General features: G+C 54.1%; 1 protein-coding gene across 5 annotated transcripts in view; it reads right to left on the reverse strand.

Annotated features, from left to right (window-relative positions):
* The window catches only part of EBF3 (EBF transcription factor 3), a 119,234-nt gene that overhangs the window by 32,686 nt on the left and 66,548 nt on the right, over positions 1 to 20,000 (reverse strand). For all 5 annotated transcript variants that reach the window (XM_055424391.2, XM_055424389.2, XM_055424390.2 and 2 more), the window contains exons 7-8: positions 6,534 to 6,615; positions 2,973 to 3,090 (exon numbers count right to left, since the gene is read on the reverse strand). In XM_055424391.2, the coding sequence (XP_055280366.1) occupies positions 2,973 to 3,090; positions 6,534 to 6,615 (200 nt within the window). The remainder of the gene's footprint in view (positions 1 to 2,972; positions 3,091 to 6,533; positions 6,616 to 20,000) is intronic.

A 20,000-nucleotide genomic window follows, 5' to 3' on the forward strand; every position in this document is an offset into this window, starting at 1 on the left:
GCCCCCCAACACACACACCGTCTTCCTCGCACTGCGACGCAGCCCTGAAGACACCGCCTGGTCGGCCCACTCTTCCGTGTGGCCCAGGCTCCCTCCGGGGGCCTCCCACCCTGCTCATCTGACCTGCGCCGGGACCTGCTTTAACTCCGGGAGCCCCTCTCTCAGTCTGCGGGGTAGAAGGGCACCCCGGCTTTCCCCCACCCTCCTTGGGTGCCCGCGGGGACTGGCTGGTCTGGGAACCAGGGTGCCCGATGGCTGGGGCCGACACGGGCATCTCAGAAAGTGAACGTGGATGCCACCTGAGCCCAGAGATGTTGACTGAGCTGTTGGGGTCCCCTGGCCTTTCTGTGGGGGGTGGGGGGGTCTCATCCAGGACTCTGTTAGTAAACAGCTTCCTGTCCTGGTTCCTGGTAATCAGCAAGCTCTCCCGAGCAACACCACAGCGCTTGTCACCTTCCCTGCATTCACAATATAGAGGCCCTCCAACAGGCCTAATCTTGCCTCATGAAGACTCCTTTGTTCTGCCTGCTAAAATGTCTTGTAATTGTGCTCGAGATGTCCAGATGGCTGGCTGATACTCCAGCTGATGGGATTATACCTTTTACCTCTCCTAGGGCCATCTGTTCCCTTAACTCGCTAAAGCCCCCGCAGCCTGGCTTCCGTCGTCCTCGCTGCATAAACCTAACCGCATTACGGCACTTGGCATGCAAATCGTTCTTGCTGCAGGCCGGGTGCTGGGCAGGGCTCACGCAAGGTTTAAACAGGGTTGGAGTCGTTTTCGAAGGGACAAGTGACAAGGAAAAAAAAAAGAAAGCCCAGGTTCTTCTGGGCCGCGCTGGAAGGCAGCACGGTTGTTTTCCGTCGCTTGTGTTCAATACTGTAAATAATCTGCCTTGCTTTTTTGTGAGCTCAGAGGACGCGGTGGCAGACATCCACGGCAGCAGGGGGAATTAGTTCACTTGGAAATCATCAGCGAGTGTGTACACACTGCTGGTGAATATTAGATGATTGGATAATGAGGTGTTAGCCAGGAGAGGCTGCAGAGAAGCCCAGATCTGTGCTTTCTGGGGGCACCTCTTCCTTAAAGAATGCAGGCCCTGTTCAAAGCCAAGATGGCACCCGGTGGTAGATACCAACCAGGAAGAAGGAAGAAAATGGAATGGCACAGACTGCCCCGGAAACGAACTTCCTAAGTGTCCGCCTTCGCAGGGAGTGGAGGCAGTGTCTCTCTTGGTCCCAGAGAGACCCCGTCCTGTTGTGTGGGGCACCTGAGAACCAGGCATCAGTTACAGGGCAGCAAACAGAACCCCCCCCCACTGACGGCAAATGCCTTTCTCAAAGACCTACGCAGATCAGTTCTCAAGAGTCACCCATTTGCATCTTTCACTTATGAGTCATTTTCTGGGGTGGAGTAACATATTCCAATCTCTTGCAAGAAAGTGACTTAGTTTAAATGTTGATTAAAAAAAAACTGAGAAACTTAAAATAAAATCTCAAACCAGATTGCTTCTCCAAATAGCTCTTGATGAGTTGGGTTTTATCTCCAAGGTACCCATGAGTGGCCTTTATTTTCCTAAATGCTATATTTTCTGCTTACAGTCAAATGCTTTTTCATGCTACTTACAAAAATAAATACTCGTACTTTGCTCAGATCATAATAGCTCATTAGAGGAGGCTGATTTTGGACCCAGACTACAACTGAACACCAGAGGGCCGTGGGGCCATCCTGAACCTATCACGTTGCCAGCGCTGGCCCTCTGGGGAAGCAGGGACCGAGGACTGGGATCCAACCTTCTTAATTGTGAACCTCATTAGTGATGGTTACTAAGCAAAACACACACCTACCTTCACTGCAGAGAAAGGAGATAAACAGTACGTCACAGATTCTAATGACTCTGGCGCCCAGGGCAACCTTTAATTATTATATTTTGGTTCTCTTACACCTTAGTCATTAATGCAGAAAAACAAATTAGTTTATTTTTGTGGACTGAAGCAGAGTCATAAATTGTCTTCCCATTCTGACATTTGAATCACACTTCATTCTGATGACGCACACGGGCTTCATTCATTTTCCCATGAACAGTCTGGCTGCCCCACGTGCAGCTCCTGAACCCAAGACCTCAGTCTAGAGAGTTTGTCTACGGGCTCTCTGCTCTGAAGAGTTTAATCGTGCTGTTGTGTTTGCAATTCACTTAAAAAAAAAAGCTCACATTACTTTCCCAACAATTCTTATTGGTCAGAAACTCATGCTTTTCATGGACTGTTTTATAGGGGACCGGGCCCCACATTAGGGGGTGGTGACACATGGAGGTACCTGCCTGTCCACACAGAGCATGTGACAGGGTGGCCTGGAAAGGCCCGAGTCTGTGTGTTTCTGAATCCTGACTTAAAGCCTATCACCCTTGCTAAATTCCTTCTCATTCAACAAGCAAAACAAGAAGTCCATCACTTGGAAGCGTTTGGTACACATTTTATGCTTTTTTTTTTCTCGCTCCCTCCACTCATGCCCCCACACGTGGACACACACACACACACACACGCGCAGGCTCTCTCTCCATGGAGGGCCAGGAGGTCCACAAAGCCCACGGGACCAGGATGTGAGCACCCCTAGCAGGTGCCCAAAGCCTCAGGGATGCCCCGGATGGAGGCTTACAAGAAGCCAAAAAAAAAAAACCAAACAACCCACATAAATTAAAACTGCAGGAAATGCTCTAAGCAAAAGAAAGCTTAGACACAGCCCCACCAATAAAGTGAGGGCCGCAGGGGTAAGCAGGGTGGGAAAGCCGAGCCCCCAGACCACGCCAGCGAGGGAGGGGAGGGCAGGGGGCCACCCTGAGGATGTGGGTCTGACCAGGGAGGGGCAACAGGACACGAAACAACAACAGAAGGGATGGCGCGAGGAAAAGGAAGCGTCGCAAAGGAAAAGACGCGCAGCGTGTGCCTACCATTTTCCAGACAAGAAGGGGCCGTACCTTCTGACGGGTCCAGGCGGCGGGCCCGCCGCCCGTGCTTGGAGTTGTTGTGTACAAACATGTTGTCGGACACGGCCAGCACGTGGCCGTCCACGTTGACCGTGGTGGACACGACAACCTGCGGAGACAAGCGGTGGTGAGACCCCGGTCAGACGGCAGCAGGCCCCGCCAGGCGGCGGCGCCCTCACGGAGGCCCCCCGCCACCACTCCCGGGGTCCTCCTCGAAGCCATGTGCGGGCACAGCCTTTTTTGGCTAATGGGGTGGGTGGGTTGTTTTGTTGCGACTCAAGATTGCTTCTCTTCCAAACCCGCTGCACTAATTACAGTTTAATCTCCTATTATGCTAACAAGTGAATTCAATTCAGCGGGAAAAATTCTTCTTCGCCATTAGCTGCAGAAACACCCCTCCAGCCACTCGTCTTAAAGCTACCGTTTTGATTGATCGGTTCACATATTGATAGTTTATCTAATTAAAGTGGGTTCACTGGAGACTGTCCTTCCTTGAGGAGTTGTGAGGATTCAGAGTTGCCCCCGCTCCCTTCCCTCCCCCCCCCAAAAAAAAGGCTTCATAAATCAGAAGCTGTTTCTACTGCCCACATCCTGTCATCAGATGAGCCCAGGTCAATGTCACAGTTTCAGCCCGCGTCTGGTAATGAATGTTTTTGCATCTGAAAAGACTGAGCTGAATAGGAATAAAGTAGTTTCCGAGCAGGGACAGTATCCTTTCTCAAGTTCATGGTGAGGAAGGCAAGGACCACTCTGTCTGGGGAACGAACTTCCTGCTGGAGGGACGACTCGGCCCTGATCCGGGTTCAGGCCCTCCCCAGCCTCAGTACTTCACAGGGATAAAGAAGGAAGTCACACCAGCAGGGACAGCCTTGCTCCCGGGAACACCTTCCCCGGGGAGCTTATGACAAGCACCCCAGAATCGGTACCCCTGCCTAACTAACGACTCAGGAAACAGGAAATGACACCGGCCTTGAGATCCTCCTTGAACAGAGGGGCTCTGCATAATGCATTATCTCCGGGAGACCTGGGGTAGCAGACACGTGAGTCAGAGCCTGGATCTGGGGTGCAGGGAGTCCCAGTTCTTGTCCGGACAGCAGGGAGGGCCAGCTCCACCTAGAGAACCATGGCCTCACAGAGAACAGCTGGGCAGGTACGGGGGCACCAGGAGGTGGGCACATGTCAAAGCCTGCCACGCGAGGTGGCTCAAAAGCCTCAGCCGTGGTGGGCCTCCGTGAACAAGGAGCCACACACGTAAGATGCAGGGGAGAGTTGGGCGGGGATGGGACGGGGCGTGGCAGGGCGGCCAGGGGCTCATGGGGATTTGTCACGCTTTCTGTGCAACTTTTCTGTAAACCTAAAACTGCTCTAAAAAACAGCCTGCTAGTTTAAAAAAATGACAGATAAAACTGACTATAAGGAAAAGGTTTTAAAAAGGCAAAGCTACATATTTGTATGTAAAGGCATCTGTGAGTAACTGATGTCTTATAAAAGTCTCAGGCCCCACAAGAAGACAGCAAGGTAGGACGAGTACCCACTGGACCCACCCCCCCCAAAGGAAGGGACCACCTTCCTGGATGACCCTCTCTCCCTGTGGGCGCTGCCAAGATCGTGCAAGTCTCCACAGCACAGGCCCCTCTGAGCCTCGAAATAATGCCAGTGCCACTGCCGGTCCAGCGTCCCCAGGTCCAGGGTGAGACATCCCTGCCGCCCTAGCAGGGGTGGCCCTGACCCCGCTCCAGGGCCACTACTGGCCTGGCAGCCTTGATGCCAGGGTCACGCAGGTGCTCTCCTGGCAGCCTGTCTGCCAGTCCCCGCCCTGGGCACAGAGGGGTCTCGACCAACATGCCCCCACGTGGGATGCAGAGACACAGAAGTAACCCCGAGCCACAGACCTGACCCTCTCCACTCCTCGACCGTGATAAGTTCAAGAAACAAGAAAGGGTAAAAATAAACACACAAAAGGACACCATCTCTGCTCTGTCATCTCTATATAGGTCAGTCACCAAGGGAAAAGCGTCGCTGAGCAGAGAGAGTGGGCGGGCTGTGTTCCGTTTCGCAGCCGGCTGGCCCCGCCATGCACCTGCGGAAAGGTGCTGAGGCTGACCCAGGCTGGAAACGCGTGCAAGCCCTGACCTGCTGCTCAGCTCAGGTAAGCCTCCCGAGAGGTAGGGCGAGCAGCTTCAGGGACTGGAGGAGGCCCTTCTAGGAGCTGTGGGCCATGTGTGCCTGACGTGGCCTGTGGTCACCGGGGAGCCTTGTGTGACCTCCGGTCCGCCCGATGGACCGGTGTGCAGCCCTGCACCCGAGGACGGGAAGCAGGCCTGCTGCCTGCAAGAGACACGTGACTCTGGGCTGGCCGCCGGCTCCACCCCCTCTGACTGCTGGGCTGGATGTCAAGACAGGGGTCCTGTGTTTCACCCGAAGACTGAAGCATCACTTACATTTCTAGAAAAGCCTTGAGTGATTTGATGGTAAACTAGTCTAAATGCCAAAGAAGAAGCATTTGGCAACACCCAGCCTAGCAATGGGGGCCCACATTCTTCTCTGGCAGGTAAGGACCAGTTCTGTGTCCCAGCCCAGATATTTTTATGATGAAAGTCAGTAAAATAATCCATCCTGTGTGCTGAGCACCCTTCCCCCAAAGCCACCTACCGGTCATTCACAAAGGCAAGAACAACGTGACCGGATCATAGTTTATACAACTGAAAACCAACCGAACCCCAAACTGGCTCGCCATCTCGCTCCTTGAGAGCAAATCCTGGGATCTGAGGCCAAGCAGAGGACAAGTCAGTCTGGATGTAGGGACGCAGTCCAGCTCGTAGGCAGGGAATCAGGGGATTCCTGGGCGGGGAGGGAAGCTGAGCAGAGGCAAGAGCCTGCGATTGGGGGAGGCCTGCCTGGAACAAGCCCAGCCCCACCATGAGGCGGCCCCTCAGTCCTGGGAGGGGACCCCACATATTACCCAGCGGTCCTCCCCAACGACAGACCAAGCCATCCCTAAGAAAGATCTTCAGTGTGGTCCCAAAGTCTAACCAACCAAGCGAAGAATGAGTGAGGCGCTAACCTTAGGAGGACTTGACTTGAAAAGACCCTTCAAGTCTCTCTGGAGCATCCAGAGGACTCACCACGGCTGAACATGACAAGTCTCTCTGGAGCCTCCAGAGGACTCACCACGGCTGAACACGACAGGCTCCAACCTCACCTACAGCTCTGATTCCTCTGAATTCAGGGTACCCTGCCTCCTAAAGTGCAGAGCCGGGCCGTGTGCCCACCGCAAGAGGCACACACACACCCTCATCAGAGCAGAAACTCACATCATGTTGCCAGAGCAGAGTTCACTCTGTTGTATGTCTTAGCGGGCTGCAAGGCTCTGGCCAACGCAAAGTGCCACATCATTTCAAAGAATTCGGTTTAAAGGTTCCATCAAATGAACCCATCCTGGTTTGCACCCGGGCCCCTGAGAACTAAACACCGACTCCCAAAGCACTGCACACCAGAGAACTGGACTTTCTTTCATATTACAAGTGCAGACCGTGGTCCAGAATCGCGTACCTGGAATCTTCGCATGTCCCGGGGGTTGCCTGCATTCTTCAAACAGTTCTGATTGCACTTGAGGAAAAACTTTAGAAAGAATCTACAAAGATACAAAAAATGGATATTTGTTAGGGTTATCAGACAAAAGACACAAAGTTTTTGAAAGGTACTCTTGCCTGGAGAGCCGAGGAAACGACCCCACGCCATCTGTCGGCTGCCCTGTAGGGAGCGATAGAGAGCAAGAGTCGGGGGCAGCCAGGCAGGCACCCCCAGGTCTGGCGGCCACTGTCTCCACGTGCAGAAGGAGTGACTTACATTTGTCTTGACGGCTGGGGCTTTTCCAAGCTCTAAAATAACAACTGTGACTTAGATTGGCCATTTCTCACCTGGATCTTTGCACAACCATTAACCCCTGGGGACCTGTCCACCCCAGAGAAGGCTGCCAACTTCAGCAAATAAAAACACAGGATACCTAGTTAAAGCTGAATTTCAGATAAACAATGAATAATGTTTTGGATGGGCCTGTCCCAAAGCATCCATGCACACTCAGTCGCTCGGTCATGGCCAACTCTGCAACCCCGTGGACTGTAGCCCACCAGGCTCCTCTGTCCATGGGATTCTCCAGGCAAGAATACTGGAGTGGGTTGCCATTTCCTCCTCCAGGGGATCTTCCCAACCTAGGGATCGAACATGCATCTCCTGTGTCTCCTGCCTTGGCAGGCAGATTCTTTACCACTGAGCCACTTGAGAATTCCAAAGCCTATATCTAGCCTTAAAAAAAAAAAAAAAATGTTTATCTGAAATTCAAATTTAACGGGACGTGAATTCTACCTGGGAGCCCAACCCTAGGGGCCACCACTGTGTGGGCTGCCACACTTTTAAAAGAGAGTTTTTCAAGTTACAATAAGTATACGTCTTAAGAGAAAATTGGGGATGCTGTTTTCAGGGCGGCGATGTCTGTGAAAGGCCTACGTGTGGTCTTAAGGGACTGATCAAGGCCTCCCAGGTGCAGCAGGGAAACGCTCACTGCCCTGGTTGGAGAGTGAGGCAGGGTGTGGAAAGGGTTCTGTTCCCACCGAGGCCTGGTCTTGTTCGGAAGCGTGAAGTTTCAGGGGTCTCCAAAGTGTGCTGAGGTGCCGTCCTCTCCACGCCCACATGCTCCGAGATAAACTCGGACACCGTGACTCGTGACAGAGGCGCACGGACCCCGGGAGGCCTGGCTGTACCCTCAGCCACTGGAGAACGGGGGTTCTCAGCCCCCCACAACCGCTGCCTCCTCTCAAGAAGGCCACGGGCATCCTGAGCCCAGCAAAGCTGGGTGCTCTAGGCTGATACCCATCCACACGGCCATCAACCCTCATCTTCTCCATTCTCCTCCCGAATCTCAACTGGATGATGACCCAGTTTTTATGAAGCTTCACGTGATCGCCTTGACTTCAACCTGAAAGCCAAGGTTCCTTGCAGCAGCTTATCATCTCAGAAAATAAAAAAGATCCAGGAGATGCAGATTCGAGTCTCCCAGCGTATCCGGGACAACTTTCCACCAGAGCAGAGGAACACCCGACTGACTGGCGGGTAAAAAGAATAGTGGCCACTTAATTAAATTTCCTTACATCCCGCGCGGCCTCGCTATTTTAGGCCGGAATTTACATCTTTTATTAACTCGCCTCACCTATACACTCAGCTCGCTGCGCCTCTGAACACCATCTGCCATCACGTACAGTAAGCCACCCGGCCGTCCACCCACCAATTTCTCCTAACAACCACTGTGCAATTAAGCTCCACGCGCTCCGCAGCGAGGTAAATTAGGCGCACCTGCGGCCACCCCGCGCCCGACCGCATCAGGAAGGGCCTAACAAGGTGAGGGCGTCACCGAGTTATCGTCCTGTCAGGCAATTAGGTTTCCACTTTGGGGACAGCCACTCCGGTGCAATTACTCCACACATTACCACCCAGCTCATCTGCGGGCCAGAGCCACTCGGCCGCATGGAGCCAGCTGGGGGAGCACTTCATTCGGGGTCTGATCTGCCCCCTCCAGAGCAGGTGTCTTCCCAGCCCTTGCTGTCTCTTTAGCCCACTCACCCTTCCACCTCCAGCGGGGCAGAGCGGGCATCGAGTCTGCACGGCCACGCCATGTGCAGGCACCATGGGCCTTGACTACTGGCAGCTTCAGATGGGGCAAAGTGGGGTGCTGGGCCCCCGGACCATCCCAGACATCTTGGGGCTCCACTGTAGAACGGCCGCACAGTCGCACGCACACACACACACACTGACACATTCTGGACACGTAGGCATCAATAGGGTTCTTTTCCAAGCTTCTAAAGAGCAGCAAAAGTACCTGAGAGAGACCTGCAGGCCTGAGCGTGGGGCCTACAGACCAGGGTTCCTCCCCCCGGCATCTGGCCCCAGCTACTCAGACGAAACAAGGCAAACACGTGTGGGGGCAGACGGAGGAGGAAGAGGGGGCCTGCGCCGGGCTTCTGCCCTTGCTCCTGTTCGTCCAGGGTTGCAGCAGGCCTCCCCGCGGTGGGCAGTCCAGTCCAGCTCTCGCGCGGCTGCCGGCCCCGCCCACCGAACCGTCCGGCGTCCCCACCCAGCGCGGGCCTCCACCTGCAGGGGCCCCTGCCGTCTGCGGAGGCTGAGGAAGGATGCACACGTGAGGTCGAATGGTAATGCTCATCCTTTACTCAATTACCCTTTAATTGGCTTTTTCCTAAGGAGTATCTGACAAGCACTTTACATATCTCACTTCTGAGTCTGGGACACAAAGGATTTAATACTCTTGTTATGAAAGGAAAAATCTTTCCTATGTCAGAAAATCTTTGGCTTTAACACCAATAAACTCTTTATTACTGCTAACCATGGATCTGCTGCTGGATGGCGAAGAGGCGATAAAAACTCTAACCTGTCATTAGTACATTACGCTTAATTGTGTACACTGTGTTCCCGGTTGCATCTGTTGGCCCGTCATCAAAATGACCATTATGTACACTAATTCCCTGACCCTGTCTTTATTTCCCTAAAGAGTCATCATCTTTCACAGTAGGTACCAGAGTAAATCAAGCTTGAAATATGGGCTTTATTTACTTGTTTCTCCCAGGCAGGAGGGGAAGCGGCAGCTCGGGGCACATTGCTGCACGTCAGTCGAAACTCCCCGGCGATATTCTGCTCGCAGACTGCGCGCCAAACCCTGGGCAGGTTCTCAGCGGCCATGAGAAGGGGGAAGCGGGGGCGCTTGACTCTAGACATCGGGTTTTCTCTTTTAGAGCCGGCGGGGATTCGGCAGGGGCCCCGCGGGTGAGCCCCCGGCCCTTCAGGGCGCTGAGAACAGCACGCGCCTCTCCAGAGCATCAGCCTCCGAGGGTGCGCCCGGGGTCCCCAACCTGGGGGCGGCGAGCGCAGGGCCACGGGCCGGGCCCCTGAGAGCGCCCGCCCTTCTGCAGGGACGTTCCGACGCCGCTCGGGCAGCGCCGCGCCCTCAGCGGAGGCTCAGCGCGTCTCGGGCATCACTGCCGCGTCCTCGCCACCGGCGCCACCGCAAGTGCTCGCGGCAGGACCCGGGCGCCCCGCACGCGGCTCGGGTAACGGGGCCCACCATCCACACCGCGCCCACCCCGGGTATCCCACGGTGAGCGGCGAGCCCCCTCCGCAGTGACTCATCTCAGAGTCTGCTCCCTTTCTGTGTGTTTAAGCTATGAATTAGTTCATTTATATTTACTTTTATGAAGCTGATTAACCAGAGCTTCTCTATCTGATGAAAATCATTTTAATTGTAGTGTTAGGCTCCTGTGTAATATCCATTACATTATGAACTGTTTAAATTCTACATGGGTATTGTGTAAATTGGCCCTTTGTGAGCGCGCAGGCAATTAGGACCAAACACTCTCCTTTAAGCGGCTACAGAACTTTGTGGTGTTGTTCAGGACAATCAGAAACAAAGGAGGCTGTTTAATTGTAATTTAATGGAATATCAAGGAGTCCGTGGCATTAGACGTTGGCAACAGAGCAGGAGAGAAAAATTAACTGCAATTATGTTTGATTAAAGCTATCCTTCTCAATAATCAGCGGTCCTGACAGGCCATGGGGCTCTAGTGGGTTCCAGGATGGCAAAAGGTGTTGAGCAATATTAGGGCCAATAAAGGGGATATTAGCATAGCTAATTACAGCCCTGCAAAACCTGTAAAAGGGGCCTCTGTGTATTGTAATGTGTGAAGTAATTGGCCAAGGCCGTTATCAATTACATAAGGAATGAATTTGGTTTGTCAGAGAAAAGCTGATGAGATGTCTCTCATCTGACAGCAGCGCCTTCCTCCCGCTTCCAGGAGCTCAGAACTTGCCCACTTCTATCAAAAGCTGCAACTTCCCAGTGGCCAAGTCGCTGAGAAGGCGGTCTCGCCGGCAAGCATGGGGTAATTAATATGGCTCATCCCTACCGCCTTCCGCCTTACCTAACCGAAGCCACTAATCATGGAATAATGATTTCTTTCCCTCTGGTCAAAGGAGAAATAGATTGTCTCCTTAGAAAGGCAGTGGGCTTGGCGCGCACCCTGGTGACAGGAGGAAAAGGATACTTGGAGCTGTCTCGAGGCTCATCTTTTGCACGTGGGTATCACGTGTCTGAAACAACCTATTCACAGCCTCTCAAGAAACCCTATATGCAATGATGTTTGTTTGTTTAGTTTTTGATTGTCGAGTCTTAGACTGCCCCTGGGCCTGGTCTTGTGGGTGCTTGGAAATGGGGAGAGGGGACAGCGAGCTTTGAGGCAGGAGGCCTTGACCCCAGATCCCCGGTGGGCCCCGAGCTCATGGAGCCCACCTCCAGGACAGCGCCCGCCTCCTGCAGCCCCTCCCTCGCGGGACCCCAGCCTCAGTCCCAGCTCGCAGACCGCCACTCCTGGCCCTCCATCATGGCAATGTGGGAAATCTGAGCCCACACTGAAAAGGCTGGTTCCTGGGGCGGGGGGCTCGATTTTCCATCTCAAGGTGGAGCTCTTAACAAGCAGCAAACCAAATCCGACGGACTGGCCTCCGTGTTACCGGTCAAAAGTCCCAAAGCATTTGCATGTGAGTCACGGCTGACAGCTTCCGGGTTCCCTGACAGCAGGTACCCCCGTCCCAGATCAACCCCGTTTTCAGTTACTGGATCCAGAACACAAAACCAGGAGACTCTCCGTACCTAGTAACCTTGACCAGGAAAATGAGTCAAGAAAACCACCCAGAAGATGCAGTGGGGAAGGCACCCCGGCTGGCAGCTGTGGGGGGGGGCGTGGGGGGATGGGGGAGCAAGTGTCTGATGGGCAGAGGGTCTCCTTTGGGGGCCAGCAGAAACATCTGTGAGCAGATGGTGGCTGTCCAGCCCTGTGACTGGACTAAATGCCACCGGACTATTCACCCTGAAGTGGGTCACTCCACGGGGTGTCCACCCCAACAAGGATGCCCACACCCTCCACCCAGGACAGTGGCCCCAGCCAGGGCATCAGTGGCTGCGGCCCCACCTGCCCCTTGAAAGGAAACAGTTAAAAAGAGTCAAATTAAAAGATAGAGCCTTCAGGAGACTTTCCCCTGACTGATAAGAAAGTGACCGGTGGTGGAGTGCTTCGGCGGAGCCCCAGCTAATTACTGGGAAGTCCCTGAAAGGGTGGCCACAGCTGTGGTGTGTGCATGCCGGGCCATCAGTCGCTGCAGTATTGATTACTGAGCAATCCTAGCCGATCAGCTTCTGGGGCTCGCAGACAATGTGCTTCCTCAGAAAACCTGTAATGAGCAGTTCCTATACATGAGTACACTCTGCTGACATCAGATCTGTGCACTGAGATAGCACACAGGTCAATACGTATCGGATTTCCAAAATGCGAGGGTCTTAATGTCAGGCCTCTTTCTTTTTCCTCCCACTCCTGCCATTAGCTGTGACTGGGCTCACGTCCTGTAATGCCATACAGGAGGGGAAATCTGCTCCATTAGTCTGATTTATTCTTCAAATATGCCATGACAAATTGCTTTAACACCAGACTTATTAAATTCTTGTACATTTCAAGTTATGGGTCTCATATACTCGTAGTGCCTGCATGACGTCATCACAGAGGGGCCAGAGGGGGCACGGGATTGAATTCTATAGCTGGGCCCAGATGGCCTTGATGAGGCCCACCCCCTCCCTCTCCAACAAGCGGGAGGGCTGGGGCCGCCCAACTCCCCACGAGGGGCTCCTGGTCCCCGTGGGCACCGTCCCCCAGCACGAATGATATCCTGCATGTAAATGCAGATGGAGGAGGATTTGAGAGGATCCACGGCTTGACTCACGGTTCAACAATTACTGGCCTTTGTCTGGAGGTTCCTGCTCTACTGTAGCCGAGGCTGTCTCCAGTGGACTGGCGCTATTTTACTTCCCTTGCTGTAGTAACCACACCGCATTAACAATATTTGTACTACAATCGCCAAGGGACCCACTTCCCAGATTCTATCACTTCTTTATCTCCCGACAAATACCTCACTATCGAACATTATTAGGTTTAGAAAATTAACCCTTCGAGGTCTAGAGCCACACCAGGCCCCACCATCCCTCCAAAGGGCCTTATCACTAAATTTCTGCTATAATGGTTTTTCTTTTCATCACAATTTCAGCGGCGGCTGTCAAGAGGCACTTATAGATACCATGATCTTGTACCGGGTGTGATGATTCTCATTAAAATGATGCCAAAGAGATCTGATGGGATTTAATAGCTTTGCCGGCCAGTTCCATCTCCACCCCCAGAACAGATCCTGCAGAGCCCTCCTTTTGGAGAAATTTGTGTGACTCGCATTAAACTTTTCTGGGTGGTTTTAATGTGCTCAGATAAGTAAAGCCCAGGTAGACACTCTCGCAGCACACGCGCACCCGAGCTCCACGCTCCATCAGTTGCCCTCCCCGACTCGCTGTCAGGATTCTAGTTAGTAATTTCTGTAACTGTTCCTGATAGTTCATGATAGTTTTGATAAGGTTATCTGTTTAAAAGAAGTCAACCGCACAACACAAAAGAACTGTGAAGTGCGCTCTATTTACACCAGGGCTCTTGTTTCAAGTGCCTATCTTTCTCTTTCCCCCTTTACCTATTTCTCTATTTCTAATGGGCGACGCGGCTTTGACATTATTTCCCCAGCAGATCATTCGCCCTGTCAATCAGTCTGTATTTTGTCTTTCGCTGCGGGCTCATTAAAACCGCTTCCTCACTCCCTCTGGACACTGCTCTATTTGCCAGCTCTGATCACGAAGCTCCTTATTTAAGAAAAATGCCAGCATCACTGGGCTCACATCAGATGCACCCCCTGACTTGTTGCCAGCTCCAGGGGAGACTTTTACAAAGACTTTGTGTGTGGAGATTAAGTGCCTCTGCTTATCCGAACTTAGGGCTTCAAACCTCTCCCACTGTACGGGGTGCGTGCAGACGGATCTGAAGATACAGGGGATGGCATTTCTTGCCATTCTGACTTCTGCCGGCGACGGGAAGAATCCTCAAAATAAACGTGCGGGTTTTTTGTTTGGGGTTTTCTCCACACCCCCACTCCCCCCACAGCCCCGCCAATCTCCACGTGGGGAAGACCTTATTCGCCTTTCCCTCTTCAGACACACATTTTACCTCATCCATGCCAGCTTGCTTAATTAAGAAGCATCATCACTGTGGGCTGAATTATTAATAAAAAAAAAATCACATTTTAAATCAAGCCTGTGCGTGCACACAGGACGCCCGTGTCAGACCTGCCTACGCCGGCCTCTCTAGCCTTTTAGGTCCTGATTAAAAACTTATTAAAACATTATAAATGATTAATGGAAGCCCAGCTCTGAGTGGCAATTATTAGTTTTAATGCAGGTAATGCAGCTTAATGAGGGGCACATGTGTGCAAAGCTTTACCTTCATTACTCCTGCATGTCAACAAATACAAGAGAAATGTGTGTCCAGGTCATCCATTACTTGAAACAGCTCCGAGCCTTCCCGCTTTCCCTCCCTTTGTTGATGAGCCAGGAGTCATAAATTAAGCCCTTTCTGTGGCTCGGGGAAGGACCAAGGTGTTCCGAGTACGGTCGCCGTGGCCCCGCACCCCCGCGCAGCCCTGCGTGTGAATACCCCCGACCCTCCTTCCCATGGGCACGTGGGCGTGCCCTGGAACGGCTGCAGGTTGCCATCGTCTCAGCTCCGAGACGGGAACTCTGAACACGTCCGAATCCATCGGGTCTCTCCCCTTTCCAGTTTGGAAAGGTCTGTGGAGGAGTTTCACTCCCTCCTCCCAATCCCTAATTCGTGATACACGGTTCCCCTGAATATCCAGATGTGATGCCTTCCAAGTGCCTGAGTCTGGGCCTGCAGGCATGGTGCACACCATGTCCCGCCCCCCGGAGCCCCCACCCAAGGCAGGAAGGCGCATTCAGGCTGCAACAGAGAAACACAAGGAAATACCAGTCAGTGCCCGACTGCAAAGCAGAGACGTCCCGGTGCGCCCCGGCTGGGGAAGAGGCTGGATGCTGAACAGATGCATTCAGGGTGCGAGAGTGGGGAGCCTGGCATGCTACCTCCACCCACAGAGGGGCCCAGACAGGTCGCCAGCCCGGCCTGGGACCCTCTGGCCAGGCTGCAGCCCACAGCCAGGGGGTGGGTGGCCAGGCCCAAGTTCCCAGACACCTTTCCCGTCTGTTTCTGTGACAAGCAGCTCGATCCAGCCTGATCTCCACTATCTGTTTGAAGAGTATTCAGGACTATTTGCATCATTTTATCGCTAATGTATAATATATGGCTCTAAAGTGGGCCCAAGCACTGTCTTGTTACCGAGCATAAAAAAGTAAGGGCAATAAAGATACATTAGTCCTCTCAAGCACAGCGGCTATAATGCAAGCAAGAAAGGTTGCTGCTTCAAGTTAAGAGGCAACCTTTCTGCCTGACTAAGACAATGGAAGAGTAAAGAAAATGTCAAATCAAGAAAAGCTGGATTTAGAGATGAGGCAGCCCAGAGTGACGTTGCTGCCATATTTTGTGAAACTATAATGCTGTTGGCAGCAAAGATCCATGTTTCTGATTCATCTAGGGCCGCATGGCAAAGCTTTGTCAGTCTGTGCGAGGTATAAATAATTCAGGGTGAGAGATGGCAATTACAGGGCCCTGCACAACCAAAATGAATATTTTATGAGGACTAAAACTGCTCTGGAATGAATCATGCACACGGCGTCGCACACACATGGCGCGGGGCTCACACATGGCCGCCCCGAGAACACGGCCGCAAGGCCCTCGTCTCCTTCTGGAGACCCACCAACGGCCACCCCGGACACGGGCCCCCTGGCCGGGGAAGCCAGGGACCCACCGACAGCCACCCCAGACACGGGCCGGGCTCCCGGCCGACACACCTGCAAGTTTGATGCTAAGGCAGATAGTCCTGAACTAGCGTCATGGGCTCGCTTGTTGTTCGATTGTTGGAACCACTGAGAAGCGGCAGCTGGGGACGTTCAGTGGGTAAGAAGCTGACGTGGGGACTGCTGCAGCAAGAGGGGGCGGCTCTGGTCCCTGGTGAAGCTGACAGGCATGGAGGCACACACACTGGGTGTCACACACACACACACACACCCGAGTGTCACACACACACCCGGGCGAGTGTCACACACACACACCCGGGCGAGTGTCACACACACACACACACCTGGGCGAGTGTCTCTCATACACACACACCCAGGCGAGTGTCACACACACACACACACCTGGGCGAGTGTCTCTCATACACACACACCCAGGCGAGTGTCACACACACACACACACACACCCTGGGCGAGTGTTACACACACACACCTGGGCGAGTGTCACACACACACCTGGGCGAGTGTCTCACACACACACACACACCCGGGCGAGTGTCACACACACACCCGGGCGAGTGTCACACACACACACACCCGGGCGAGTGTCACACACACACACACACACCCTGGGCGAGTGTTACACACACACACCCGGGCGAGTGTCACACACACACCCGGGCGAGTGTCTCACACACACACACACACCCGGGCGAGTGTCACACACACACCCGGGCGAGTGTCACACACACACACACCCGGGCGAGTGTCACACACACACACACCCGGGCGAGTGTCTCACACACACACACACACCCGGGCGAGTGTCACACACACACACACACACCCGGGCGAGTGTCACACACACACACACCCGGGCGAGTGTCTCTCACACACACACACACTCGGCGAGTGTCACACACACACACACACACCCGGGCGAGTGTCACACACACACCCAGGCGAGTGTCTCACACACACACACACACCCGGGCGAGTGTCACACACACACACACACACCCGGGCGAGTGTCACACACACACACACCCGGGCGAGTGTCTCACACACACACACACACCCGGGCGAGTGTCACACACACACACACACCCGGGCGAGTGTCACACACACACACACCCGGGCGAGTGTCACACACACACCCGGGCGAGTGTCACACACACACACACACCCGGGCGAGTGTCACACACACACACACCCGGGCGAGTGTCTCACACACACACACACACCCGGGCGAGTGTCTCACACACACACACACACCCGGGCGAGTGTCACACACACACACACCCGGGCGAGTGTCTCTCACACACACACACACTCGGCGAGTGTCACACACACACCCGGGCGAGTGTCACACACACACACACCCGGGCGAGTGTCTCACACACACACACACACCCGGGCGAGTGTCACACACACACCCGGGCGAGTGTCACACACACACACACACACCCGGGCGAGTGTCACACACACACACACACCCGGGCGAGTGTCACACACACACACACACACCCGGGCGAGTGTCTCACACACACACACACACACCCGGGCGAGTGTCACACACACACACACCCGGGCGAGTGTCACACACACACACACCCGGGCGAGTGTCACACACACACACACACACACCCGGGCGAGTGTCACACACACACACACACACACCCGGGCGAGTGTCACACACACACACACACACACCCGGGCGAGTGTCACACACACACACACACACCCGGGCGAGTGTCACACACACATACACACACCCGGGCGAGTGTCACACACACATACACACACCCGGGCGAGTGTCACACACACACACACCCGGGCGAGTGTCTCACACACACACACACACCCGGGCGAGTGTCACACACACACACACCCGGGCGAGTGTCACACACACATACACACACCCGGGCGAGTGTCACACACACACACACACACCCGGGCGAGTGTCTCTCACACACACACACACCCGGGCGAGTGTCTCACACACACACACACACCCGGGCGAGTGTCACACACACACACACCCGGGCGAGTGTTCCACACATGCACGCATGCACATGCACGCGCACACTCACGCACACACACACACCCTGCATGAGTTTTCGTTTTCCCTCCCAAATGAAGCATGTTCTGGAGCTCTTCCCCTGTCTTCTGGACCCACATCCTCAAGGATCCAGGTCACCCAGCTGGAGGGCCGGGACCACGGCTCTTTATGTCCCTGGTCCAACTCGCACATGAGAGCTGCTTCCCCGGTTTGAAAGCGGGATCCTGTGGATGGGGGGGCAGAATTATGCCAAAAAGAGGCCGCGAAAGGCTGAAAGGATGGTTTCATCTGTTACATTTCCTCCAAAAAATGCTCCCGCTGAACTGCTCGGAACAAATAACAACATTGTTCGTGGGGCCAGGGAGGCCAGTCCCACCGGTGAATGGCCATTGTTTGTCCAGCTACTGATACCTGGGCCTTTGTGGAGGAAAGAAGCCCGGGGGGCACGATATCGACGCAGCACAAGCGTCCCTCTGTGCAGATGCCCCGAGAGGGTCCTCGCCACGGTGGGAACCCAACACCAGATCCCTCGGAGAAGGGCTCCCTTTAAATCCAACTCCAATGCACTGTTTACGAAAACAAGGCTATTAGGTATATTAATAATTTGATAAATAGGGATTTGCCCTTAATTATTCATGAAGAACATTTGGCAACAGTAAAATCATATTCGCAGAACAGGTTTATAAACCAGCTAATTATAAATTAAGTATGCAAGAGAAAATTGCTAACCTTGAAATTAAAATATTTTATGATTCTGCAATTACAAAAAAAAAAAAAGGTAAGAGAGTTGTCAAAACCCCAGTGTGCTTGGAGCGTACACAGGACCCTACCAATGGCAGGGCGAGGGCCAGGGAGTGACATGCAGAGAACACGGCCGGGAAGCCACCACCCACCTCCCGCTGCAGCCCCCGGAGCAGAAGCGGGCTCCGGCCAGCGCCACTCTGCTGGTGCTGCTCAGCGGCAACTTTCCAGGAGGGTCCGCGAACAGGACCAGCGCCCACCCCACAAGGCCGCTCAGCACCTTCTGGAAGGTCCTGGCTGCTCTGCAGAGAACAGGCCTGTCACCTTGGCCTGGCACGTGGACAGCCCAGCATGTTCCCATCACCACGCTCGGGGCCCACCGGGAAGTCCCCCACTTCACTCCCCTCCTACTGGGGCAGGGTCCACCCTGACCTGGGGGTCCAGGGGAACATCTGCGCTGATGTTAGAGAGGCCGCAGTGCCGCCGGTCCCCACTAGAGGGCTCCCCATGGCGGCGTCCCGGGAGCAGCAGAAGCCCTGGTGCCGCCCGCAAACAGCTCCCACCTGCAGACTGACCCGGGACCCCCCCTCCTCCCAGCTAGCTCGTCCCTCCTCCCTCTCTCGCTGCCCCCAGCGGAGTTCCTGGTCAGAGGGTTCCGTCCACACCCACCCACGGCCTCTGCAGCCCCCAGGGAGCTGACCACCAGCAGCACGCCCCCGTGAGTTCCATAATCATGTCCCTGCCCTCATATGATAAGACAGCAAGCCCTTCCTTCCCCTGTTCAAGGACTAGATCTCCTCACCCTTGACCTGAGCAGACATTCAAAGATCTAAGGAAAGCGACCGAGACGAATTAACTGAAGAATATCCTGTTTAAAAAAAAATGATAAAAGTAGGCCGTACTCTTAACGCTGTTCCCGCCCCCCACCCCAGCCTTGTCCTGCATGCTCATGAGGCTTCCTAAGCCACGTGCCTTCCTCACCCTCCTGAAACAGAGAGAAAATGAGCAAAACCCACTGAAGTGCCTTTGCTTCTTCTTGCTCGCGGAGAGTCTTGACTTTCCCGAGAGTCAGGAGCCCCGTTAATTGCTCCCGTAGCAGAGACCACGGCGCAGGGCACACCTCCGCCCCAGCGCCACCCCGGCACGCGAGACCCAGCTGCAGGTCAGGCAGCCAACCAATCGGGAGGGCTCTGGGAACTCAGATAATGAAAATTTTTTCATGTATAAAATCCTTAATCAAAATGCTAGTGGCATCATCTTGCAGTGCAGACACTGCAACTTAAAATTAATATACAACAAAACCTTTAGCAAAAAAGAACATCCCCTGGCCGTGCCCTACAAGCACTGCTAAACTGGGACCTGGAGGGCCCCTCGG

This window comes from Moschus berezovskii, chromosome 12 (assembly GCF_049115385.1).
Source record: "Moschus berezovskii isolate FMDL1 chromosome 12, NW_MosBer_1.0, whole genome shotgun sequence".
In the NCBI taxonomy this organism is placed as follows: Eukaryota; Metazoa; Chordata; class Mammalia; order Artiodactyla; family Moschidae; genus Moschus; species Moschus berezovskii.